General features: G+C 39.8%; 5 protein-coding genes across 5 annotated transcripts; 2 read left to right on the top strand and 3 right to left on the bottom strand.

Annotated features, from left to right (window-relative positions):
* Positions 1-195: 195 nt before the first annotated feature.
* Positions 196-1,186, top strand: LOC101306748 (cyclic nucleotide-gated ion channel 1-like). Its single transcript, XM_004306185.1, has 2 exons — positions 196-541; positions 647-1,186. The coding sequence occupies exons 1-2, from the start codon at positions 296-298 to the stop codon at positions 1,184-1,186; spliced, it is 786 nt and encodes a 261-aa protein (XP_004306233.1). The 5' UTR covers positions 196-295.
* Positions 1,187-6,284: 5,098 nt separating this feature from the next.
* On the bottom strand, positions 6,285-10,987 carry LOC101306457 (putative disease resistance protein RGA3-like). The gene is made up of 3 exons (XM_004306184.1): positions 9,857-10,987; positions 7,021-9,664; positions 6,285-6,349 (listed from the first exon to the last, which is right to left on the bottom strand). Exons 1-3 carry the CDS (start codon positions 10,985-10,987, stop codon positions 6,285-6,287), a joined length of 3,840 nt encoding a protein of 1,279 aa, XP_004306232.1.
* A 1,099-nt stretch (positions 10,988-12,086) lies between these two features.
* On the bottom strand, positions 12,087-16,049 carry LOC101306163. The gene is made up of 8 exons (XM_004306183.1): positions 15,941-16,049; positions 15,224-15,421; positions 14,859-15,125; positions 14,554-14,588; positions 14,386-14,481; positions 13,959-14,112; positions 13,238-13,839; positions 12,087-13,095 (listed from the first exon to the last, which is right to left on the bottom strand). Exons 1-8 carry the CDS (start codon positions 16,047-16,049, stop codon positions 12,241-12,243), a joined length of 2,316 nt encoding a protein of 771 aa, XP_004306231.1. The 3' UTR covers positions 12,087-12,240.
* A 2,404-nt stretch (positions 16,050-18,453) lies between these two features.
* On the bottom strand, positions 18,454-22,298 carry LOC101301224. The gene is made up of 2 exons (XM_004304350.1): positions 22,180-22,298; positions 18,454-22,096 (listed from the first exon to the last, which is right to left on the bottom strand). The coding sequence occupies exon 2, from the start codon at positions 22,041-22,043 to the stop codon at positions 18,753-18,755; it is 3,291 nt and encodes a 1,096-aa protein (XP_004304398.1). The 5' UTR covers positions 22,044-22,096; positions 22,180-22,298; the 3' UTR covers positions 18,454-18,752.
* Positions 22,299-23,928: 1,630 nt separating this feature from the next.
* Positions 23,929-24,993, top strand: LOC101305874 (F-box/LRR-repeat protein 2-like). The gene has a single exon (XM_004306182.1). The coding sequence runs from the start codon at positions 23,929-23,931 to the stop codon at positions 24,991-24,993; it is 1,065 nt and encodes a 354-aa protein (XP_004306230.1).
* The last annotated feature ends 2,143 nt before the right edge of the window (positions 24,994-27,136 follow it).

The following is a 27,136-nucleotide window of genomic DNA, read 5'->3' as shown; positions in this document are numbered from 1 at the left end:
TCCACCGTCCATTTTGACCCGCCAAAAAAAAAAAAAACTTAAACGGTGGAGATGACGGGTGCGCCGCGCACCCGGGTGCGCCGAATAGGCTCTCCTGTTATAGACGGGTATGTATTAAAATTGGTTTGAGTTTTAGTGTTGAGGTACATATGTAAAATTTACTCATTAACTTATTTAGACAAACCCTTTCTGGCATTGTCATATTGATAGTTCTTTGTTACTTGAGGTTCAGAGTATTATGAACTAAACAGACTAGTTTGTTATGGTACGTACGTACGTATAGACATACAGGCAGATGGCCAAGAAGGTATCAAAGAAGCTTAAATTCAACCGGAAGATACAAAAGATATCTCCAGACATAGATTTGTGGTTGTCCAAAAATGCTGATGTCCCAAAGGAATTGAAGACGGTGATCATGGAAACTGTACGATATAGAGTGGAAGAGAACCAAGATGTTCATGTGGAAAATATCGTCTCTATTCTCTCCCCAGTTCAAAAAAGACTTGTCATGTGCCCTCTTTGCCTGGATTTGCTTAAAAATGTAAGTTTGTCTCTATATATAATTACAAATATGCTTGCTAGCAATAAGTCCATATATATACATCGATATCAATCACTTCTTAATCACATACATGTGTATTTTAAGGTGTCACTGCTTGAAGAAATAGGCGATCAAGTGTTGAAAGCAATCTCCGAGCATCTCAACTGGGAGTTCTATGCTGTAGACAGCTATATTATTCGAGAGGGGGAACCACTCAGGAAGATGTTCTTCATCAGGCAAGGCACCGCACTGACCTACACAACTCGTACAGATCAGATGAGTGGAGGAAGTACAAGTGGTTCTTCGATCATTGACAACCTTGAGAAGGGTGATCTCTATGGGGAAGAACTTCTAGAGTGGGCATTCAATTTTGGCTCCTTTTCGAACTTGCTTGTTTCAACGATAAGTGTTGTGTCTCAAGAAATAGTTGAAGCTTTTGTCATCAGGGCCAAAGATTTGAAGAAAATTGTCTCTACGTTCTGGTGGCAGTTTAGCAGGAAACTCCAACTCAATGACATGGAGGATTCTCAGTTGATGCAGTTGAAGTTTTTGGCAATTTCTTCCTTGTTACGCCACCGTAAAGCAATGGCAAAGAGAGGAAGTGGCTGGGACCAAGTTTACAATAAGTTAATCAAAAGTGACTAAACAAATTTAATTTTGTAATTCGTAATCAAATTGATCAAATTTGATTTTGTCAAACCGCTCAGCTACAGTAAATGAGTTCAAGAATTCTATGGCATGATTTGCTTATGTGTTTTTGGCCACTTCATTATATAAAGCTTCAGCAAGAGGACAGAATGATTAATATCATATACATAAGGGGAGAAATTGACTTCTTTATTCATGTTTACATACCAAGCTAAAGTTAAGAAGACACTCGACATTTTTATGTGTGCTGGTACTACAACAAATGGAGAACTCACTGCCAGAATAGAAGCTGCACATGAATGACTACAGAATCAGCAGCAATGAACTGAAGCCTTTTGTATACCTTCCCAGTCCTGAAGCCATTGTCCAATGGCAGCTTTGTTATTGATTACTCCTCTGCTCTTTTCTGATGCATCCGCAAAATCCATATTTCTCTCTTCAGATGAGAATTCATCAAGAGCATAAGCATCACATCCATCAAGAATTTGAACAGCAAAGAGAAGTAAACTTGGGAGCTGAATATCCCCACATTCAACAGTTAGGAAGCTTAGACTGAAAGCTGCTTCTGCTTAAAGGGAACTTGATGCTCAGCTTGGCTTAGCAGTAAGGAAGAATCATCAAGTCCTGAATTTTCCCAATACCAGATAATATCTAACAAATTGCAGAGTGCCTGCCATAAACGCAAACATCTCTTTTCAGCATGCATGACAGCTTAACCAGAACCATGTGCTGATGTGCTGTAAGACAAGTATAAGAAGACCATGGTTTACCTCTGATAATTTGGATATCCATAGATATTGTGCCCATCAAATCTCTCAAACCACCGTAAACTAAATATCTCATGACCGATATCCACTTCCTGCGCAGAAATGAGATATGGCACATCAGAAGAAAACAAAAGATATTGATTTAGAAGTTATATGATTTGCGCAGCAATGGTGACTCTAGTTTGCATCTAGGTGGGTATACAATGTATGACTATTTTAACAACTTGAGAAACTCAAATCCTTTTTTTTTTCTACACCTATTATTGCAACTTGTATCTTTAATTCAACAAAATTGAATGACTGTAAACCGAGCAGAGATGAGAACATGTCTATTGAGAGAGATGAAAGAGTCAAAGTATTCTTGTCACTCATTTTCATGACATGAAATAGTACCCAAACTGATGAGTATGATGCAAATGAAAAGGATAAGCACAACTGCGTAACGAGTATAATCAAGTACATCTAGGAGAAATAGAAGAAAAGAAAGACTTACTTTACAAGTCTGTTGTCAACCACATGCTTGCAATATCTGTCCAAAAGGGCTAGAGAAATTTCCCGAGAAAAGCCTTTGTAGAACGATAAAAGTTGTTCTATAGTACAATAGAACTGGTGAGGATGCTCCACATTGCAACTATGAGGTGCGGAAATGGTGAAGATATTGTCCCCTACTCCCCTTGTCTTGCTGAAAATTAACAAGGACCAGTCTGAGTACATATTGGTCGCTGCCTTGAGTCTTGACAAAGACAGGAACAAAAAATTTGGGCCGACCTTCAAGCTGCAAGCCATCAAAAGTTCTCCATTCAACAGCTTGGAGTAATTCAAAGGTTTCACTGCTAGGCTTGACACTAAGGAAGAGTCACCAGGTCCTGGATTTGTCCAAAAACTGCAATTATTTTATATAATAAGTTGCAGTGCATAATGCCATACAGCACTAGCAGCCCTTTTAAGGCATGTTATTTTAATATGAATTCTGACTGCAGTAAAATAGATGTAAGAAGGCCATTTACCTATGAAATAAAGATCCACCTACAATGTGCTTATCAACATTCCCCAAACTGCTGTAAGCAGCACATTACTGAGTCTATCATGGCCAATATATGCTTTGCTTTCATTTCTTTCTGCACAGAATTGAGAGCAAGCGCTTCAATTAAATGACCTGCTTCGCTCACTTCTCATCAGTAGATAAATGTAAGACAAAATGTTATTGCAGAAGTATAAATGCTAAAAATCAAAATGTTCGCGACTCAAGTATTGGAGTAAATATTTCTTTTTGGATTTTATAGGGAGGAATTTATACCTGCAGCAATTAGAGCGTCTCTAATACCTAAAATTCTAAAGCGCACCCGGAATATCCACCGTCCATTTTGACGCGTGGATCAAGGACGTTAGTCGGGCGTTTGGAGGACGTTTGTAGGCGAGTGAGGGGGAGAAAGGGAAGAGAAGGGGTGTGCATCCATCTTCAATGCAGTCCTCATAATGACTTTTCTGGTTTGGCGCCAAACACCATCGCCGATGATGCAGGCCCTTCCTTGCCGGATTCTGGGTTCGGGTTTCCTCCAACACAACGACAGCAGCCCTTCTAGCCTCCCTTTGTGTTCGTTTTTGTCTCCAGGAGAAAAAGGCGACGTCGGGAAGGAGATGGAGGCGCTGGAAAGCCTCGTCGGAGACTCGCCGTGAAAAAATCCAGAAAAGGCAGAAAAGAGGTATTAAGGATTCGGGCTCGACTCAAGGAAACAAAGACAGAGAATTGAAGAAGAAGAAGAAGAAGAAGAGAAGGGGAGAGAAACCCTACCCAACGTTGTTCTTCACTCGCCTGAAAATGAAGAACACAGTGAAGCAGCCTTGAATTTGATCTCCATTGAATTGGGTTGCATGTGTGATATATGGACTGGGTTTTGTAGAGTAGAATAAGAGAAAGAGTTTGGTGGTGGTCTCGCCGTCTGGGGTGGCCGGAATCTGGCGAAGTGCCGCGGAGAGAGAGAGAGAGAGAGGAGGAGGAGAGAGAGAAACGGGTTAACTCTCGAGATAGGCTTTTGACCGAGGTGGACGTGGACGTGGTGGTCGGAGAATGAGGCGGCGAATTTACAGAGGTGGTTTTGGCGGTCGATGGAGGAAGGGAAAGAGAGCTGGATTTGGTTTTGGGTTTGGGAAGGGATTTGAGGTTATGCAATAAATTGGGAAGACAACATTCAATTCGGGTGAGAAGAGCAGAAGGACTTCATCGAAAAAGAAAAAAAATTGAAAGGAAAAGAAGGAGATAATGAGGCTATTTCATTATTATCCTTATTATTATTATTGTTAAATCCAAACACTTGAATTTGTGTTTGTTGATCTCAATTATGCCAAACTACACACGATGTCGGTCAACCATGTTCCGTGTAAAAAATAAAGTTGAATTAAAGTTGATCAATTTGATGGGTGGCCTAACGAATCCGAAACAGGGTGATTTTTTTTTAGTTAGACCTATTTAATCACCATGTCTACATCTGACGGTGAAATTTTTATTTTCACATATTTATAAGCTCGAATCGCCACGTGCCTACTAAATCAGTATAACTTATTTAATAGCTAGGTTATATGACTTGTACATCATTGTGAACCAACTATACTGAAAAGACAAAATTTTTAAAAATCTTGTGAAATAGGATGTGACCGAAATAGTGAAATACATATAGGGTTAAAAAATCACAAACTTTCGGTAATGTTTGCTTCCCGATAAAAGCAGTCAACTCTAAATACATTTAGGCGCTCCTAATGGGAGCCTAACCACCGGAGGGCCAATTTAACAATTTTTTTTCATGTGTTGCTAAATCTCATGTATACGAGTTTTAGGTTCGAAAACGAAAAAAACAAGGGTTTCACACGATGCCAGTCAATTGTTTTTCTATGTAAAAAATAGATGTTTAGTTTAAGTTGACCGGTTCGATAGGGAGTCTAACGAATCTGAAACAGAGTGGATTTTTTTTTTCAGTATACCTATTTAATCACCATGTCTACATCTGACGGTGAAATTTTTATTTTCACATATTTATGACCTCGAATCGCCACATGCGTACTAAAACGGTATAATTTGTTTAGTAGGTTATATGACTTGTATATCATTATGAATCAACTATACTAAAGAGACAAAATTTTGAAAAATCTTATGAAATAGGATGTGACCGGAATAGTGAAATACCTATAGGGTTAAAAAATCACAAACTTTCGGTAACGTTTGCTTCCCGATAAAAGTAGTCAACTCTAAATACGCCTAGTGCTCCTAAGGGGAGGCTAACCATCAGAGGGCCAATTTAACAATTTTTTTTCATGCGTTGCTAAATCTCATGTATACGAGTTTTAGGTTCGAAAATGAAAAAAAATAGGGTTTCGCACGATGCCAGTCAACCGTTTTTTGTGTAATTAATAATGTTGAATTTAGGTTGACCGATTTGATGGAGGGTCTAATGATTCTGAAATAGGGTGGATTTTTTTCAGTAGACCTATTTAATCACCATGTCTACATCTGACGGTGAAATTTTTATTTTCACATATTTATGACCTCGGATCGCCACGTGCCTACTAAAACGGTATAACTTGTTTAGTAGGTTATATGACTTGTACATCATTGTGAACCAACTATACTAAAAAGACAAAATTATAAAAAATCTTATGAAATAAAATGTGACCGGAATAGTGAAATACATATAGGTTAAAAAATCACAAACTTTCGGTAACGTTTGCTTCCCGATAAAAGTAGTCAACTCTAAATACGCCTAGGCGTTCTAAGGGGAGCCTAACCACTGGAGGGCCAATTTAACAATTTTTTTCATGCGTTCCCAAATCTCATGTATACGAGTTTTAGGTTCGAAAACGAAAAAAAATAGTCTTCCACGATGCCAGTCAACCGTTTTTTGTGTAAAAATTATTGTTTTCCTCCTTTTAATCTTGGCCGTACATTTCCCTATAAAAGGGAAGAGACTGTTGACCTCGGTCAAAAGCCCATTTCAGGCGTTGACCCGTCTGTCTCTCTCCTCCTCCTCTCTCTCCGCCGCATCCATCTTCTTCGCCGCCCTCTGCCCTATTCCGGCCACCCCAGACGGCGAGACCACCACCAAACTCTTTCTCTTCTTCTACTCTACAAAACTCAGTCCATATATCAGACATGCAACCAATTCAATGGAGATCGAATTCAAGGATGGTTCACTGTGTTCTTCAATTTCCGGCGAGCTCCGACGACGACTGTAACAGCGGTGGGTAGGGTTTCTCTCCTCTTCTCTTCTTGTTCAATTCTATGTCTTTGTTTGCTTGAATGGTGGCCGAATCCTTAATATCTCTTTTTGGTTTTTTTTTCACGGCGAGTCTCCGGCGAGGCTTTCCAACGCCTCCCTCTCCTTCTCAGCGTCGCCTCTTTCTCCTGGAGACAAAAACGAACACGAAGGGAGGCTAGAAGGGTTGTTGTCGTTGTGTTGGAGATAGGAAGGAAGAAGTCAGACAAAAAATTCCACAATTGCATAAACAGCGCGTGCCACCCACTCGCCGTTAAATTTCCTGGTGCGCTGCGTACCCGGGTGCGCTGAATACGCTCTCCTCTAATACTCATAACAACAACACAAGAGCATCAAACGACCTTTGTTGATTTCCATTAGGACTTAACCCTGCAATGCTGACAGAGAGATGATATTGAACTTTAGATGCTTGTAGGTGTAAGCTGATACGAAATTGACAGATTAGTGAGAGAATAGGGGAAAAACATCAGCAGAGACTAGAAGGTGTGATGTAACTTACACATTACTGCAAAACTTGGAGCAATTTCAACTTGACTCATACCAGCAGGCAGCTCTTAGTCCTCAAGTGTGACAGAATAGAGTCCATGCAAGCCCCTGTCTCACCAAACTAATAAAAAAGAAGTTATGGACACACCAAAAAGAGATAAGGGTACAGACGTTTTAATTTCTTTAGAGATGCTTCAGAAACAAAACTCGTACCTTTAGAAGTGACTGACTAGAGTTACAAGATTTTGACATCAACAATGACTTTTGTAAATAGGGGCATACAACTTGACAATAAGAAAAGAAAAGGAGTTACCTTCAATTAGTCGAATATGAGAAATCTTAGGCCACTCTGGGCCGCTCTCCTTGGTGCATCTTTCCGTCAAAAGGGGACAATTGTGGATGGATAGCGTCTCTAGTTTGGTGAGGCAGCGCATAGCTTGGACGGAAGGCAGAAACATCAGATTCTTGCAATTCCGAAAAGAGAGGAATTCAAGAGATGCAAGGTTTCCCAACCATTCTGGAATGGCCTCCACTCCCTCAAAGGAATGTATCCACAAAAAGGACAAAGACGTCAAGTGTTGAATTTGTTGAGGCAGAGACTTGAGCTTAGGCCACCCGTAGATAGATAATCTTTCAAGCTGTGGTAGAACCTGAAAAGCAGGGAATGAATCCAGCTCCCTCCAAAACGGACCAATTTCCAAGGTCTTGAGACGGGTGAATACGTGTGGGGATGCCATTGCTAACCCACTGGGTAGACTTTTCAATCTGGAACAACTAACAATCTCCAAGTCACGGAGGGATGTGAGCTTGTCGAAACTTGAAATAGTTTCTAGATTAGGGCACTCTCCTATTGTTAACTCCTGAAGAGAGACGAGGATTTGAAGATCAATTTGTGAAATTTGACACTTCCGGATAGTCAATCGTCCAAGGGATGTGCAGCAGCTTAGCCCGCTGGGTAGGCTTGATAATTCAGGACACTGCCAAAGTACCAGTCGACAAAGGGATGGGAGGCCTTGTGATGGAATTGGGATGGACTCTATCTTTGGGCACCACCATATTTCCAATTGTTGAAGAGAGGTGCAGTACTGCAGCCCCTCAGGTAGACTGAATAACTGCGGACAGTTAGAGATGTACAATTCTTGAAGAGGAGATGGGAAGTGCTCCTGAATGTCGCATATAACTTCGCTTCGATGTACAATTGAGGATAACTCCGGAAAGTCATAGATTGGGATGCACTCCAGAATGTCGCATTCTTCTATCCGCAAGGTCTGGAGAGAGAACCCATAATCAGGTAAACACCTCAGCTTACGGCACCTCTCAATTGTCAGTTCCTGAAGAGTTGAGCGGCAGTGGGATTGGGGTGGAGCAATACAAGTTAACTCCTCACAATAGCGTATCTCCAGATGTGAAAGATTCTGGTTGTTTTCTAACAATTTTTCCGGCAGACAAGCAATTTCCCTCACCTTCATTATCTCTAGATTAGTGAGAGTGGTCAGTTCATTGCTTAGAATACTTGCTATTACCTTGCCTCCGCTGTTCATGTCTCGAATCACCAACTTTTTCAGACGTGGAAAATGGCTGGGAGCACTTCTCAATTGGTTGCAACCGCTCAGGGTCAACTCCTCAAGGCAAGGAAACACCTTCACTCTTTCCGTCGGCACTTCCATCCAGTCAAGTAAGTTTCTCGCCTCCCTAATATCTAATGTTTTCAATGCAGGAAACAAAACCTTTGTATCATCAGAAACGTTATCATAACCATAAAACTCATAGCCCATACACCTCAGGTTCTGCATACCAACCATCTTCACATGTACAAGATTGGGCAAACGACCAAGTACTGGGACACCTTTGCAGTTGCGGCATTCCTCTAATTCAATCTCTTTCAAGTTGTTGGATAGCATTAACCATGATGGTAATTTAACACCCATGAAGCCATTAATCTCCAAAAATTCCAGATTAGAATGTGGTCGCAGTACTTCGAGTACTACTTCATCACTCTCAGCACTGTTGCTTGGCCGACTAAGCTCCCATGTGAGCACTAACTTGCGCACACGTTTCTTCTCCACTAAATTTGCTTTCTCTGCTTCTTCTTTATCTCTTACATGTTCCAGATTATAAATAGATAAGGTGTCTTTCAGATGGTTTAAACCACCTAACTCCCCAATGTGAAGACCTGTCTCCTTACCAATCTTCACAAAAGGTAATGATTGGAGATTAGTCAATCTTCCCAACACCCCAGCTGGAAATTCCACAAATTTACCAAAATAAATATGTCGCAAGCTGATCAAATTGGCAATTTGCTTTGGGAATTCTTCAATGTGATGAGGCATTTTAAATGTCTGAAGATTATAGAGCTGACCCAAAGATTTGGGAAATGCTTTGATCTTTGTTTTCATGACATTCAAATACCTCAAGTGTTTCAACTTTCCAATTGAATCCGGTAACTCCTGAATATCTGTCTTGTATAAATTTAAAACACGAAGAGCTTTAACTTCAGGAGAGTTCCTACCAAGGACTGGTCCATTGAAAGATGAGGAGCGCAAGTACTTCGACTTTGAAACATGTACAGCAAGATCATGGACGAGATCATGCATCTTGCATCTAGTAATATTACCAAAGGAATCTCTTTCCACATCTTGAAAAAATGAGTTTTGTAATAGAATATTAAAATATTCATTACCTGTATCCTCCATCTCTAGATCACTTTGGTTGGGAAAAGGGTCGAGCCATCCTTGAGCCATGCACTGTTGGATCAAGTCATCCCTTTCAAATTCAAAATCTTTGATAAACATTGAGCAGTATGCAAAACATTGTTTCAACCATGGAGATCCCAGTTCATCAAAACTCAATTTCAAGACTGTTAATATTCTATCTTCTTGCCCAGTTACATCCCATATAACATTGTCCACAATTGATTGCCATCCAAACTTTTTGCAACGCATCATGTTTCCCAACACCTACAATAAAATTGGTGACAAAGCAAGTTACATTTCTAAAATGTGGCAAAGTATAACAGTAACAAAATATACAGTGACTGGTCATAGTGAAAGATAATGGAAGCACAAATATTGAATTTTCTCTGCCTGAATAAGAATATGTAGAAAGCATGAAACTAAAACTCATTGATAAATGAAACAAAATTTACATACCTTTGCTACTAGTGGCACACCTCCACATTTCTTAGCAATCTCTCTTCCAATTTTCTCTTGATCTTCAACTACAGGAGCACTCCCAACTGCTCTGTCCTTCAATATTAGCCAACATTCATCGTCTGATAGTTTCTCTAAATCACGCCTAGGAAAGGTCTCCACAAGTTTTGCAACTGTGTCCCTACGAGTAGTGACAAGGATGCTGCTTCCTTGGGTATCATTCACGTTTTCCAAACAACCGATCAACTCTTCCCATTTATGTGCATCTTCGTTCCAAACATCATCGAGCACAAGAAGATACCTTTTATCTTTCATTTCTTTTTTGAGGTTTTTACATATTGCATCTCTAGCTTCGACTGCAGCGTGCTCAGGTTTAAGAGACTCTAAGATCCTCTTTAAAATAAAGTTGACTTCGAAAGAGGTAGATACACAAACCCACAGTTGTTCTTGGAAGTGTTGCTGTATCTTACCATCATTATATACAGCTTTAGCCAAAGTGGTCTTTCCAAGTCCCCCCATTCCCACGATGGCCATAACGGAAAGATCATGTCCTTGATAGTTGTTTAAGTTGGTCAGGGCTTTCACTACATCTTCCACAATATCCTTCCTTCCAACGATATTGTTTTCATCTTTTTTGAATTCAGAGTAGGTTTCCCTATCTATTCTTCTATCATGGGAGATTGTTGACTCTAATGAGGACTTAGCAACTAACCCAATAGTACTTGCATCTTTTTTCAGCTCATCCAGAGAGGTGTTGATCTTCTTAATTTTATGTGCCATTTTACCACGAAACACAACAGGATTGGCAAGAGACAAGATGTTCATTACCTTTTTCTTCATCTGGTTTTGCAGTTCAACCTTACGCCGAAGAAGCTCATATCCATAGTCATCCAATAGATCATCAGCAAGATGAGCTATGTCCTCAAGCTTCTCCAACCAGAGCTTCACAGCATGACCCTGATCTTGTCGTGGATGTTCCGCATCTCGTAGCACAGCTTCAAGCATGTTTAGCGACCCACGCAGCTTTGTTAATTCTTCTTTAAATCCCCATACAAGACTAAACTCTTGAGCAGCAAGTGAAGCCACTTTCTTCAGCAATTCTTGAGCACCAAAAGTAAGAATTTCAGCCATGGATTTCTGCTCAAGAGAGTCGACAGTTGAGACAAAGAGCAGAATATGAAGAGTTGAAGAGAACTAGAACAGGCGTTATAAATAAGGTTGGACTATCAGTAGTGTGTTGCCGATTGCTTAGAGTATCTCCACCAATTTGATAAAATAGTTCACAAAATTTGGATGAAAGTTATATTTATCGATAATTCTGAGAGTTGTGTTCCAACAGAGTAGCTATTAGAGAAAACTGAGCTATTCATTGACAAATTATCTCTCCTGAATTGATAAATTTGTCAATTTTGCTTATCAATTTCTAAATCTGTCAACTTCTTACCAGTAAAGATTTATTTAAAAATTAACAAATCTCTATTTTTTTTTTCAATTTTTCAATGCTTTTGGATTTACCTACCAAAAAAGATAAAAGATAGGATTTCCAGCTATTGGGGGCCATAGTGCGTTCACATTTTCTTGTTATATCTTTGATCCAAGCATCAAGCAGGTTTAAAATACAAACAACCACATAAAGGGCCTAAAATCAATTATAGACTGCAATTCTTAAGTCAACAACCATTCAATCATAAACTGAGTTTAAGTACCATGAATTCGTAATTGCATATGAAAGTACAAGTCACAAGGGTGATGTTTCAGACTCGAGTCACTCGAGTCAGCAAGTGCTTCCGCATATCACCATGGAGGCTCATAATATATGACACTATAACAACATTTCATCATACATGTGAGATATGCATTGACATCCCAATAGGCAAGACCTATATACGTGCTCAAAGGATTAAGTACAATTAAAATTCTGTGACATACAGATGAGACATCCACAACAATAATGAGACGAGACCTCGGTGTCTTAATAGAGTAATAACTAATAACACAAAACCTACATACGTGCTCAAAGGATTAAGTAGAATTAAAATTCTGTGACATACAGATGAGACATCCACAACAATAATGAGACCTCGGTGTCTTAATAGAGTAATAACTAATAACACAAAACCATTAATTTCCTGTTACAGGGCATTTTTGAATTATATGCACTAAATCATAATTTACACTAAAAATGGGGGTACAGGTCCAATTGCAAAGCCCTACAAGACACTATGCAACAAGTCCAACTTCATGCATGCCATTAACCATGCTCCATCAGGAGACAAGATGGTAACATCAACATCTGGAAATTTTATGGAAGGACTTCATCCATCTGAATCCTATATAAGTAATTTATAGCTTCTGCACATTTGCACTACTCCATGGCTATATCTTCACTGCTGAAATTGAGTAGAGGAAAGAGACTCACCAACAAGCATTTGCTGAGCCTCTGTGCTGATGTCCAAAGCTCCAACTTGTCTGCTCAAGTCATGAACCTGCTCTTCAATTTGCGATTCTTTCCTCTCCTTGAAGACATTCAAGCTATCAGAATCGTGCTTCACACTTTGCGGTTCCAATGCTGCAACTTTGCCTACTTCCTCAAAAGCAATTATTACGTCAGCATCAGAAGTGGAGATTGACTCACAAAGACTAGTAGACTCTCCATCGATAGGAGTGACTTTTGCAGCCTTTACAGGACTACCCTTCAGTCCTGGATTCACTTGATCTTCTGAAATAGCAGTGATAGTTTTCTTCTCTGCAATAGGTGTGACTTTTGCAGCCTTTACAGGACTACCCTTCAGTCCTGGATTCACTTGATCTTCTGAAATAGCAGTGATAGTTTTCTTCTCTGCAAAACCGTTCTGTTGCTCCTTGATGTCAATTCTATGTTCTTCAGTTCCCTTTTTCTCATCCTTCAACTGATTTTCTGTGCCAGATTTAGGATGTACTTTACTATCAACTTTGGGAGATATGCTCTTCCTTGAAGGAGTCAGGATTTTCTTTGCAGCATTTAATGAATGCTGAACAGGCACTGAAGATGTAGGTTTCATATTAGAAGCCGTCTGTTGAGTATCGGGTTTTTTACTGCCTTCCTTCATCACAGTTCTAGCAGGTTGAAGTTTTCCCAGCTTTCCCTTGCTTTGGCCCCCACTCAAGCTAACAGTTCTTGTCCCATATTTAGGCGAACTACTAGGAACAAGAGGATGAGGTTGCTTACTTCCATTGGGAGTGGATCCAGCTGACTTCACCTACACGAAGTAGAAACACAAAAATGTTTATTTACAAGAGAAAGGATTAGAAAATAAAAAATGTGATTTCAAACAAAATGTTCATTTCAAGTTACTTAGCCTAGAGTTTTGAGTAAGAACAACAGAGAAAGGGCATACGAACCCCATCAAAGAAACCAATTTTTGGTGATGGCAATCGCAGTCCAGAAGGTTTAGAAGTTGGAGGAGGTGCACCATTTCTCTCCATAGGGGCATTCACCACGGATCTACGGAGCAGTCCAGTTGCCTGAGTCTCATGTCCAACTGTGCTTAGATCCTTACCATGGTTCTGCAAATCCAAGATCAGAGGTGCGTCAAAATCTACAGAGCCACTTTTAAGAGAGATCGTGTCGAGGCTAGCTCTTGATGACTCTGAGGACCATTCACTGACAGAGGCGGCAGGTGATATGTTAGAGAGCAGCTTGGTCACAGGAATCATATTAGACGAGAGATGAGGTTTCCCAGACTGACTTTTATTCCTCGGTTCAATTCGAGGTGATGTTTTGAAGGTTGAACCAGAGGATGGTGAATCAGTTTTTCTTCTGGAGTTGAAGGGAGATTTACTAATGCTGCTGGATGCAGTACTGCCAGAACTATCAATTGAGGAAGAAGTTACTTCTCTCCTGGTTGCAGGAGAAGCACCCAAGTGGGAACTCTTAGTTGATGGTCTGGGCTGGGGCACAATTCGGGAACTTAATGGTGCTTTTGACACTGGAGCCCCTCTACCTGCAGTGGTCAAATGGCCCTACTCAAATCAGGATAAGAGACTGATAACTGAGATATACAGCTATATACCTTTGAGGTATGTAGATACATAGATACGACCAAAAGGAGGTTCAGCTTACCAGTTGTGCTTTTGACAGTATCCTTTTCAACTTTGACAAGGGCACCACCCGTAGAAGCTCTCTTGGTTAAAGCTGCTGAGCTAGGATTAGGATTCCCTAATACCTTTGGTCGCTTCAAAAAAGATTTGCTTGACCCTCCACTTGTGGAAACAGACTTCATTTCAAAAAATATAAGAGTTGTATCAATTACAATATATATAGGTCTACTTTCATAATGTTTGCCAGTTGGTAATCAGCACCAAGGGTCAAAGATCATCAATGAAACTCTTCATCGAAATAAATGAAGTGATTTCTAAGTAGGCTAAATCAATCAATTTCAATTTATATCTTTTGATGGATTATATATAGAGACATCCCAGTGGCATATGATCCAGTTTTGAATGTTTCATACAAGTAATGCAGTTGAGAACATATTATTGTTACATACCTGTGATACTTGTGGGCATCTAGAAGCCTGCTGTTTCAATATCCCTGGTTTCTGTACATCAATGCTTGTCTTCTTGAAAGCAGGCCTACGCCTTGCCTGAAGTATAGAACATTATCTCTTATGATCGTATCATGACAATTAGAGATTCCTGGTATAAACTAAACATACCTTATCTTGAGAAGCAAAATCCAGCCCCTTTGAAGCTGAAAAGAAACAAGGCTGTGTCAGTTCAAAAAGTACATCTGCAAAGTAAATCATTTGATATTAGACCTGTCAAGGTTTCTAATTTATTTATGCTTCTTCAGTAAAGACTATTGATGTTTAATACTCAGACTACCAATACGCTTCTAGAGAGAGAAAAAAATAAGAAACTCAAATAGAGACCAAATACACTGTTGTCCGGCATAACAACTGGACAAAGTGAACAATCTGTTTATTTATATGCCAAATATGAGTCACAGAATTCTGCTTACCACAGGTACTCCTGTCTTCTTCAACAACTCCTGAACCCACTTTAATATTTTCATCCGCTTCTTTTGATGCATTGCTAGATCTCTGGATTGAAGCTCTTACATCTTCAAACAAATTGGCCTCAACACTTTCGAGCGTCAAAGTATCACTTTCTAAGGTGGAGATTGTATCAGTGGACCTGTAAATTTCTTCCTGAATCCCAGGTAACATCCTTGTTTCACTCTTATCTCCATCAATCATGCTTGACAGCTCCTCAGCATCAAGAACACCTGACTCACAAAATAGTACCCCCTACTGAGAATCTGAATGCACAAGACCGGAATAACCAAACGACATTACTTAATAAACTTCCAAACACTAAACCTACCTGGACCAGTGAGAAAAGCACTGTTCCAAGCTATACTTTCACGCAAGTTATACTTCCCCCTCTTCTTTGTCATGACTGGTTCCAGCGACTCCGAAGGTTGAATAACTTGTTCATTGAGCTCAAGGTTTTCCGGAACCGCATCTAACTTGTTAGCAGCAGCGCCCCCAAACAACTCAAGACTTCGGTTGACTTGGTCATCTGAACAGAGTACATACCACATTACAAAAAGATTCAATAAAATTGCGACAAAAACCAAACCAATAACTAACAAATATCAGATAACAAGGAGACCAATGCATAAATCATAACTTAAGTAAAGACCTTATCCTCCAGTAATCGAACCAGAATTTTAGAATTTAGTGTTCTAATTATCGAAAATAGACTCAGATAAGAAAAAACAATAACAAATTAAGCTTTCATGGTCAAATTCAGCACCAAAAGCTGTACCAAGCAAACAAGAACAAATCAAGATCACTCTTTTCAGTAAAATTAGTATCAAAACTCCATAAGCCTAACCGGTATCCAAAACAGCCCCAAATTTCGATATCGGAAATGACTAAAGCAACAAGATTTCAATTGAATTTGAACTTCAAGAAACAAATCAAAGCATTTATCCGAGCTGTAATCGCAGGCAAGCAAGATCAATAAGCTTTTAGAATCAAGAAGAACTGATCGGAAAACCTAAGAGAGTTAAAGAAAGAGAAAAGAGCGCCTCACCTGAGAACTTGAAGTCTCCGGTGAAGGAGTCGATGAGGGAATCGTCCTCGCAAGAAACGTCGATGAGGCTGAGGCGTCTGGGCTTGTTGAGCAACTCGGAATCTTCCATATCGGAGATCGGATCGGAGTTTGGACGCGTAGGTCTTTTTTTGGTGTGGAGATGAGATGAGAGTGTGTTTGAATTAGTGAGAAGCGGCGGTTCAAAAATCTCAATTGGAACATGAATTAATGGAAAATGGAAAATACTAGAAAGGGCAAAAAGCGCACGGCCATGTGGAGTGGGAGCGTCTCGTGTGTACTTTGCTCAGACCAAGCTCTTCTATTGCCAAAATAAATAAATAAAGTAAATAAAAGAGCTTGAACGTGTAGAAGAAACAAATTTAGAGGTTGTTCGGCATTGATTATAAATATGATAGAAATTTTAAAAAAGAATATAAGAAACATAACTATATAAATCTAAGATTGTAAGTATATACATCTAGTATTGTAAGTAGTGAATCAATCTTAATATACGAGTGAAATAGTGTATGAATCTTATAAAAGAAGTACAAAAAAAAAAATAACTGACTTGATATTTTCAGATTGAGGCATGCATAAATGCATTTGACTAAAGACAGATTTCGCCCCTACCCTTGTGTTTGTAGTTTGATAGGCGTCCGTCTTGTAGAATACAACAATTGATGATCCAAAATAAAAACACCGCAATTTTGGACTCTAGCGAACCATATATTGTATATTATACTATACTCTCTTGACTCGAAGAATATTTGTAGAAAAAATGTAAAAGAACTTATGGATGATAGTCGTCACCAACTTCATTATCTTGAGGAGATGTGATTATGGGTTTATAAAGAACCCCAAATGAACCAACATGTGCGTTCACTTATCTCTTTAAAGAGATCAACTATTTTCTAAAGACACCTATTGGAAAGACACACCCTTTCAAATGGAAAGATCATGAGTAATTTTATTTTCATTCATATTGGATATTATTACATAATCTCCAACACGGCAACTGTATAAAGTATGATTCTTTAAAAAAAAAACAAAAATTGAAGTTGTTGATTGGGTTGTGGGGATAAGAATTGCAAGTCCGCTAATACGTGTTGGTGGTTAAGCAACCGATTAGGATAACGATTTCTAGAGCCATTTTTTGGATAGTGATGAAAATGAAGTGAAAGTCATCAACATCAATCAGGATTTCGTATGATTTTAGAGTTAGTTATTGTTTTATCATTCATTAAAAGGTTACCAATATGGTGTTGTATCTTTTTATTTTATTTTCATTTTTCCAAGCGAACTTCTTGATAACACCTAAATCAACACAATACTACAAAACATGGTAGAAAAGTAAGTAACTCAAAAGTTGATAATGCGTGTATTATTTCCACTTTAGTTTATAGAGAAAAATTCAGTTTAGCACCTTGAACTTTGATGTTAAAATCAGTTCAGTCTCTCGTTTCGAAAATCCATCTTTTTAGTCTCTTAACACTCAAATGACTACACTTTAGTCTAAATTTTGATGTTGGCTCCGAAAATGATGTCAGGTGCTGACATGGAGCCGACAAGAAGGGCCCACATATCAATCTTTAAATTTTGAGAAAGGGCATAATGAACAATTTAATATGGTTTTCATCCAAAATTCAACTTATTTAAAAAAAAAATACACAGATACAATCCAAAACGAATCTCTTCTTAAAAAAAAATCAAACTGAATCCAAACTTCCACACATTAACAACACCGGACCCTAAATTTCGTCATTTCGTACAAATTAAGAGCCAGCATTACTACGTGGGCCCTTTTTGTCGGCTCCATCTCAGCACTTGACGTCATTTTCGGAACCAACATCAAAATTTGGACTAAAGTGTAGTCATTTGAGAGTTAAGAGACTAAGAAGATGGATTTTTGAAACAAGAGATTGAACTGATTTTAACACCAAAGTTCAAGGTATTAAACTGAATTTTTTCCTAGTTTATAACTACTAGGAAAGTAGGAAACGATTCCATTAATATATACTCTAGGTAAATTCATCCATCAAAAACTGCAACCACAACTTCGCAACAGTATTTTCGGATTCTAGATCGGTTGTTAACACAAGGGCTAGTCATAATATCCTACATTTTTCTGAAAGAAAGGGTTGGTGCAACTCACACCTTGATTAATAAAACTGTCAAATATAAAGAGAGGACATTAAGCCTAAACCCCTAAACATCCTACATCTCAATTAACGAAACAACATCATTCTGGATATGTATTCAACGCACAGAGCAGAGGAGTTTAGGAAGAAGCCATTGAAGAGAAACTGTCGTCTATGGAGGAGTTTAGTACTGACACAATATGCATATGCATTAGCAGTGCCCCAGTTGTGATATAAAGTATAAACCATCAGAACTAAACCCAACACCAAATCCAGGCTATCCAGCTATCCATAGTTTTCTCTGCATTGTTTCTATTGACAAGAAAATTCAACAAGAATGCACAACCCACAGATATTATCGAAGCCAAAACTAAAAAAGCACAAGAATTTGAAGCATCCTATTGCACTAGAGTAACTGAAAATGGAGTTCTGAGTACTACTCTTGCAGCCAGTTAAGAAATGAACTGTATTATGGCACTAGACTAAATCATAATGGAGTTCTTGGCTCTCACATCTCTCAGCTGATTAAGAAACAAACTACATGAATGTACATATACTTGTTAATCTTGTTCCTAACAATTTCCATAAAAATATCAAGGCAACTACCCATTTTCTATTGCTTGTAAACCTGGTTATAGAAAAAACTAATAGCAACCTGTGAAACTCTCAACTTATCAAAGTCTCCTAGCTGTATCACCCTCTACAGATTCATCCCCTTGCTTTGCCACCTTTGGAGAAGGAGAAGGAGAAGCTTTACTTGGTGATAGCGGGTACTTGAGCCGATAACTTTCAAGTGAAGGTCCAAATGTACTGTATTTCCCGGCACTGCTGAAAGCTTTTTGAGCGTCCGAACGCCGCTTGAAAACCACTTTAGCCCGGTTAGTCTTCTTCAGCAATTCGGTTTGCGATTCATTTAAAGGACCAAAGCCACTAAAAATCTTGTTCAGATATTCTTCCGAGGGAAGAGACTCCGAGTCTGAAAAGTTCAAGATCAAAGCTGCAGGAGAATCTTCCTCACAACTCTCACTTTGGGGAGCTGGCTTCACTGCTTCTGAATCATGATCTCCATCAGGAAATTTTAGCACAGAGTCCATATTGGGATTAAACTCAAGACTTTCTTGCAATTCCTTAGCGGAACCATCTTTATTACTTAGAGCTCCAGCAACCAACGCTCCACTTTCATTGTCAAGAGCTACCTTAGCTGCTTCCGAACCAGTATCACCGCCTGTATTTTCCTGTTCAAAATCCAAATTGGGATTCACTTTGGGATCTGCTGACAACTCAACAACAGAGATGGACTCACGTGCTAATGCTTCTTTTTCATCGTCCAGAGCTGGATTGGTTGCCTTTGAATCAAGATCTCCACAAGCAATGTTCTGTTCAGAATCCAAATTGGGATTTAACTCAATACTTGCTTGTGATTCAACAGTGGAATTATCCTTATCGCTGGTAGCAGCTCCATGCACCAACTCTCCATTTTTATTGTCACAAGCTGGCTTCTGTGCTTCCAAATAAAGACTTGATTGTGACACCATAACACAGGTATCTTTGTCGCTGGTAGCAGCTCCATGTACCAACTCTCCATTTTCATTGTCAAATGCTGGCTTCTGTGCTTCAGAATCCAGACTTGATTGTGACACTACAACACAGGTATCTTTGTCGCTTGCAGCTCCATGTAATAACTTTCCATTTTCATTTTGACTCTTCACTACCTTATCAGAAGGAAAGTCTTTGACCAGCTCCAACTCAGATTTTTCAGATTTGCACGGTTTAATTGATTTTTTCGAAGTCTTGGTTGATTTCTTACCACGCTTGCTACCAAATATTTGTCCCAAAGGCAATTGATCCTCATCTAGACTAGAAGGTTCCAGGCATATAGTATTCCTATATTTTGAGAAGCAGGCCATCAAGGATGTCATCATGCTGTACCCTTCATTAGGACTTATGGCGGCCAAGCAGAGGTGAGACAGCATCTCATCAGGAGAAGGATCCTCAATGTCAATCAGCCTTTCAGTTTGTGGTGCCTGTGATGTAGATTTCTCTTTGCCTTCATCCTCTTCAGCATCTGCAGGTGCTGCATTGGAAAGCCTAAATATTGGACTTGACCCATTTAGCAGGGTCGCAACCCTACAGATTCTATCTCCAACTTTAAAAGTCTGCTTATTCTGTAGAGAAATATAATCATCCACTAACGAAGCATTTTTACTTTGTTTCACCGCAGAGTCATCAGAGATAGCACCAACAATTGCCTTTCGTTTCTTACTGGAGGATTGTGAAACCAATTTACAACCAGCTTTACTTTCTGATCCATTCCCACTCATGGGAGTAGACAAACCCTTCTCAGCAGTGACATGTGAGGAGTTTTGCCCTTTTTTACTTGGTTTGGAACTATCTTCAGAGTGCTTACGCTTATAGAATGAGGAGTTTTTCCCTTTTGATTTCCTCTCCAATGCATCATCGTTAATAACTGGAAGTGCATCTCCTGTTAGTTCATTAACTTGCTCCTTTTCTCTCAATAGTGAAATGTCGGCGTCATTCTCCAGCAATCCACCAAGAAAATTGAACTCTGGCAGCTGAGAATAACCCTTCCAACGACAGAAAGATGATAATTGGGCCCGTGATGTAACAAGTTCTAGCTTGTCAGCTCTGCCAAATGGCAACTTGGCAGCTTGTTTTGCAAACTTAATGAGTTTCAAGGGATCAAAAGAAGCAGCATCGAGAGAACTATCACCACCATCTCTTCTAGTTGCTTCTTCCTTGATTCCAGCATTGACGATTGTCTGTGTTTTGAGCTTTGCATATACTTCTTTGGAAATGCAAGAACAGGCCAAGCCAAACTCTACCCGTCTTGAGACTTCATCCAGAGCACAAGCAACTGCATTTTGAAATTCCTCCATATTACTCTGCTTTTCCATTTGTGAAAAGTTCTCCCAAAAGGGCTTAATTTGTGGTGCTTCATTCCAAGCAAATGTACAATCCCAAAAATAAGCAATCAGATAACTGCGCTTCTTAAAATACTTTTTTGCCTGTTCTGATGAATCCGAAGGATTACATATCTGCCCAGGCCACCAGGGATGGCTCCTAACTTTTCCCCATACTAGATCAAAAGCTTGAAATTCTGGTTTTGAGGGACCAGAAACATCCATGTCATCTGATTCATTCCCTTCACTTCCAGAATATGGTTCCAAATCAATAGCCATATCAACCAAGTTATTCTCATCTTCAGATTTCACAGAATCCTCTGGTGAGGAAACATTTTCAGGCATCAATTCATCTTCACCGGTCTTTACTCCCACATTAACTTCTAACGTCTGATTTTCTAGTCCACCACAAGTAGCCATCTGTGAACCAGGGCATACATTCCGCTCTCCATCATGCACAGACTCATCGATACTGGTAACTTTCACTTCCACAGCTGGGATGTCCTGCGCTATCCCTCCAACAGACCCTGTCGCCTCGTGTTCCGCATCAGAACTTGAAACATGGACACTCTTCTCTTCAACCTGGCTACGCTCCACATCCTGTTCTCTTTCCTTCTCTTCCTCATCTACTCGTGCAACTTCCTCCTCTTTCTCATCCTTTCCCTCCTCTACCACATCCGCCTTCACCTCTAAACTCATCGAATGACTCCCATCCACACATTCCCTCAAAACCTCATCTCTGCCTCCATCCTTATCACTAAAAAGTGAACCTTCAACCTCCTTAGAACTCTCCTTCGACACCGAAACCAGCCCTTCCTCACTTGCAGCATTCACATCACTACCCCCAACCCGAGTCCCCTCCAAACCCTCTGTCTCTTCACCTCCACCTTTCTCATCAATCTCCATATCTACAGGCCCTACTTTCGCCGCACCATCTCTCTCTTCAAAACCCTCACTCCTCTCCTCACCCACTACATCACTATCAACACTCTCAACTCCTCCCTCCCCGGAGAAATTAACCCCCTGCTTCCTTATCCGAGCCATTCAAAACGACGCGTCGTACAAACAGTGAGCTATGCTCAGCTCTTATAAAAACCCTAGAAAGCAGAAACGTTTCTACAATAAGCCCTAATTCACGGTGAACTAAGTGAAATTAGAGAAGGCGAAAGAAAGAGAGTACCTTTTGGGAGCTGCGCGGCTTGATTTTGAGTGCTTCAAATCTGGGAATTTGGGAAGAAATAGAAGAGGGTTTCCATTGGGGACGAAGAAGCGGAGGGTTGAGATGTCTGCGTTTCAAAATGTGGGAAACGTGAAGACCCAGGTATCTTATTGGACACGTGGTGCACTACCGGCAGGACTCATATTTGTCATCTTCTGGGCCCAAATTTTAGCACTGTAGTCGATGAGATGAGATTGATAATTAGGCCCAATCTCATTCAGACTAGACTTAAAACGGCACCCTAAATTTACAATACCAAAACCAAATTTATAATATTAAAAAGCAAGACTCCTAGAAATCTTATCATCTCAATGTAATGGAACAACACTAGAATGATCAATATTAGCAATGACATCCACTACAAAATTAGCTTCACAAAAGATATGTTTAAAGCTAATGAAATCAAAACTAGTCGCCAACTCTCTAATATCTTGAACTAGCTTGATCAATCTCTAAGGCGGATTAAATCGACCATACACCGCTTCATAGTCCTTGTTGTATAAGGTAAGTAACACTACAAAGTACAAACACACCTTTACACCGAGCTATATATGTGTCGTTTGGGGAGAAAGCAAACTACACTAGTGGGTGCTTTATGGAACGATGAACTAGGCTTAATCTTGAACTGGGTTAAGGACCCAGACGATAGAAAATCATTCTCTCAGGTCTGTAAGCATGGTGGGAAGTAGAGTCGGAACCGATCATCCATTCGTGTTCTCAAACTCGATCATCTCTCTGACTCTCTCGATACTAGCTCGATTTCCAAACTTAGTCACATTCCAAACATCCGACGAGTCTATAAGCCACGCCAACTTCAAATCATTAACCCAAACATGTCCCAAATTAGAGGTCGTCGACATCACAGCACCGATGCGGTCCTATAAAGAAGCGTGGATACAATGTCTATACACACTAGCAAATAGGTCTCCTAAATTATCCAAGATTTTGGTTCGTGGGAGGTATTACATGATAGAGATTATTGACTTGAAGAATCCAAGGGATTCAATCAGATCGTTCAGACATATAGTGGTTAACTTGAAGCATTTGGAATTGGGATAGAGAGCATTGCTTTGTGATGAAAACTTTAAAGCAATTGGGTCCTCAAGTTGTTTGATTACCGTCTTGAATTTCGAATCATGTTTTAGTGTTACGGATTGTGCATTGAGATTTTTGACAAATGGGTATTGCTTGAAAACCATATAGATTTTTTTTTAAAGTAATAAATCATTTATATAATCGAAAGCTAAAATGACGAGGTTACAATGACCACATGTTATATATTATTAGAGATGTGAAAAGTTAATGTATGATCAGAAGGAAATTCTTACTCACATGTTCGCAAAGAATCTCATCGATTATTAATCCTCGTTGAAGAATTTAATTTGTAATAGGATTAGGCTTATGACGAGGTTACAATGACCACATGTTATATATTATTAGAGGGGTGAAAAGTTAATGTGTAATCAGAAAGAAATTCTTACTCACATGTTCGCAAAAAATCTTATCGATTATTAGTCCTCGTTGGATAATTTAATTTGTAATAGAATTAGGCTTTTATAAAAAGTCTTTGATTAGGATTCCTTGTTGTATCCTACCAACTCCAAGTGTCTATAAATTGATAAGAAAATTCTCCTTCTCCTCAGTTGTAATCTCTATTTCGTGACATACTTCCAGTGTACGTGTTGTTTTGTGCAGAAACAAAACAAAAATATGAATGCCCTATGTGACGATGAACTAGCCTTAATTTTGAACTGGATCAAGGACTCAGACGATAGAAAATCAGTCTCTCAGGTCTGCAAGCAATGGTGGCAAGTGGAGAGTCAGAACCGGTCATCAATTCGTGTTCTTGACCTCGATATTCTTCCTGCATTATTACATAGATTTCCAAACTTGGTCACGTTCCAAACACCAAAGTCTATAAGCAACGACAACCTCGAATTATTAGCCCAAGGATGTCCCAAACTAGAGGTCCTCGACCTCACAGCACCGTGTCTTTCACCTGCAACAGTTATGACACAAGGTCTATGCACACTCGCAAATAGGGGTCCCGGATTATCCAAGGTTTCGCTTCGTGGGAGGCGCTTATGGGATGGGCGTGACACAACAACTGCGTCGTTCGAACCTTTCGGGAATAACTTGAAGCATTTGGATTTGGGGAACTGTTTGAATGTTTATGACACAACCCTTTTCAAAGCAATTGGGTCCTCAAGTTGTTCCATTACGGTTTTGAATTTGGAACGCTCTAGAATTACGGATTGTGGATTGGGATTTTTGACAGACGGCTCTTGCTCAAACACCATAAAGGAATTGGTCCTTGAGGGGTGTCGCTATATCAGTGATTCAGGGGTCTCGCTCTTGCGGAAGATGTGTGTCTTGGAAGAGCTAAGTTTGGCTTTTTGTAAACGAGTAACTGACGTTGGAGGTGTTGCGATCTCCGCAATCGGAACCCTCAAGAAATTGAACCTTGTTTCTGGACCTAAAGTGACAGACACCACCATTGTTGCGCTTGCCAAGAATTGCCTCAACTTGGAGACGCTTGAATTGAGGCATAATGAATTCGTGACCGGAGATGGTATCCGTGCATTTTTGGGTCACAAATGCTTGCAAGTGATTGATCTACGAGGTACTCACACATCTGTAGTTGGATGTGATTTGGAAGAGCTAGCGCTTGCATGCCCGTCTTTGAAGTCTATAGTTGTAGCGGAGGGATCAAAAGAGAGGTTGTTCCGTGAAATGCAAGATAGCACTCTTAGCAGATTCATGTGCTTCCATTAGCGGCAAAAGTAAAGTTTGGGTTGTGTTCTTCTGCTTGCATATTTTGATCTGTTTATCGTTATTAGCAGTACAAGTGTATATCTTTTAATTGGATTTTGTTATGAACAATTCAATTTGCTATGGATGAAGAAAATTACAAAATGATCGTAATTGGCGAAGATGATAAATTAGTGCAGAGGTATTACACTGCACTCAGAAATTCACAATAAGATGACCAAATATGTTGGCATGTAAACAAGTTCAAAGATATGTAAGTTAGTAGTTACGACGAAAACATAAAAACTGTTATAGTCATATTAATATTTACAGGGTGAAGAACAGACCTTGCTTCAGATATACGGTGGGGTTTGTCTACACTACCTCTCCAGCTTACACATATCCAGCCACCCCCTACCTATTCATCTCCGACTCTTAAGACTGGTGCAAAAACAGGTTAAAAAACTCTTCAAGTCCAAATGGCTGATTGTTCAAATTGCTACCGATCCCCTGCGATGAATCACTCTTCACATGTTCCACAGCACCGTCATCAGCTATAGCTTCGACTCCCTTCCGTTTCTTAGTAGAAGGTTGTGAAATCAATCTGCCATCACATTTCCCTTCTTTTAATCCATTCTCGCTCAATAAGTTGGACAAACAATCCGTACCCATCAAATCTGACAAGATTTGTTCTTCACTCGGATTTATACTATCTCCAGGGAGGTGCCAACACTTATGCAATGAGTTATCTTTAGTTTCTAATATCCCCACCAACTTGCCATCCTTAATTACTGGGAGTACATCTTCATCAGCTATAGCATCAAGATCCTTTCTTTTGTTGCAAGGTTGCAAAATCAATTCACTGCCAGCTTTCCCTTCTGATTCACTCATTGGAAACAAACACTTCTGAGCTGTTGAATCTGATATGTCCATGCATTCATGCAATGATGTATCTTCTCTCTCTTGTTTTTGCACCAACTTCTCATTCTCAATTACAGAGAGCGCTTCATCACTTGCTTCATTGCAGCGGTTCTTCTCTCCCAAAAAGGAAATATCAGTATCATTCTCCTCTGGCAGAGGCACATAACTCTTCCAGCGCCTGAAAGCTGATAGCTGGGCATGGGATGTTACAAGTTCTAGTCTGTCAGCTTTGCCGTATGGCAACTGTGCATACTTTCTTATAAACTTGATGACTTTCGCAGGTTCAAAAAAAGCGGCGCTAAGAGCACTGTCACCACCATCTCTTTCGCTTGCTTCTTTTCTGATTCCAGCATTAATAATCTTCTGCGTCTTGAGTTTTTCATACTCTCCTTTGGATATGCAAGAACAGGCCAGCCCAAACTCAACCCTTCTTGACACTTCCTCAAAAGCACAATCAACAGCGTTTCGGAACTCTTCCTTATCACTCTGCTTCTCCATTTTTGAGCAGTGCTCCAGAAAGGGCTTAATCTTTGCTGCTTCATTCCAAGCAAATGTCTGGTCCCCAAAGTAAGCTACCAGATAACTACCCTTCTTAAAACACTTCTTAGCCAGTTCTGACGCAGCCGAAGGATCACAAATCTGCCCGGGCCACCAGGGATGAGTCCTCACTTTCCCCCATACCATGTCAGAAACTCCAAATTCCATCTTCGAAGAACAAGACTTTCCATCAACACCACTCCCCACATTCCCATCCATTTTCGAATTCCTTATAAATTCAGCAACACTGAGCGAATCAGTGTTGCCCTCTCCTCCCACATCAACCTCCAACCCCTCATCTTCGACTCCATCACAAGTCACCCTCTTAGCATTCAACTCTTGACAATCGTTTTTACTCATAAGTTCATTCGAAGTCTCATCTTTATCAGAAATTAACAAACTTTCAACATTCCTACAACTATCCTTGGCTTCAAAAACCAACCCTTCACCATATTCAGGTCCCTCCATCAGTACATGCCCTATTTTCACTCACTCTATAAATTCAACCCTTTTTGTTCTTAAACCCTAGAAAGCAGAATAAATTTACAATAAGCTGAAGTATGCAAAGCAGAGAAAACCCAGTTGAAACAGAGATGAAAGAAAATGAATTACCTTTCACTCTTTCAGGGCCTGAGCGGTGTGACAGATTTGCAAGTTTTTTTTCACTGTGTTAAAAGTTGCAGAGCTTCAGTGAGAGAGAAGAAGAGGC

The sequence above is a fragment of the Fragaria vesca genome, linkage group LG6 (genome assembly GCF_000184155.1).
Source record: "Fragaria vesca subsp. vesca linkage group LG6, FraVesHawaii_1.0, whole genome shotgun sequence".
In the NCBI taxonomy this organism is placed as follows: Eukaryota; Viridiplantae; Streptophyta; class Magnoliopsida; order Rosales; family Rosaceae; genus Fragaria; species Fragaria vesca.
The sequence above is the reverse complement of the archived record's forward strand: the minus strand, read 5'-3'. Positions and strand labels throughout refer to the sequence as shown.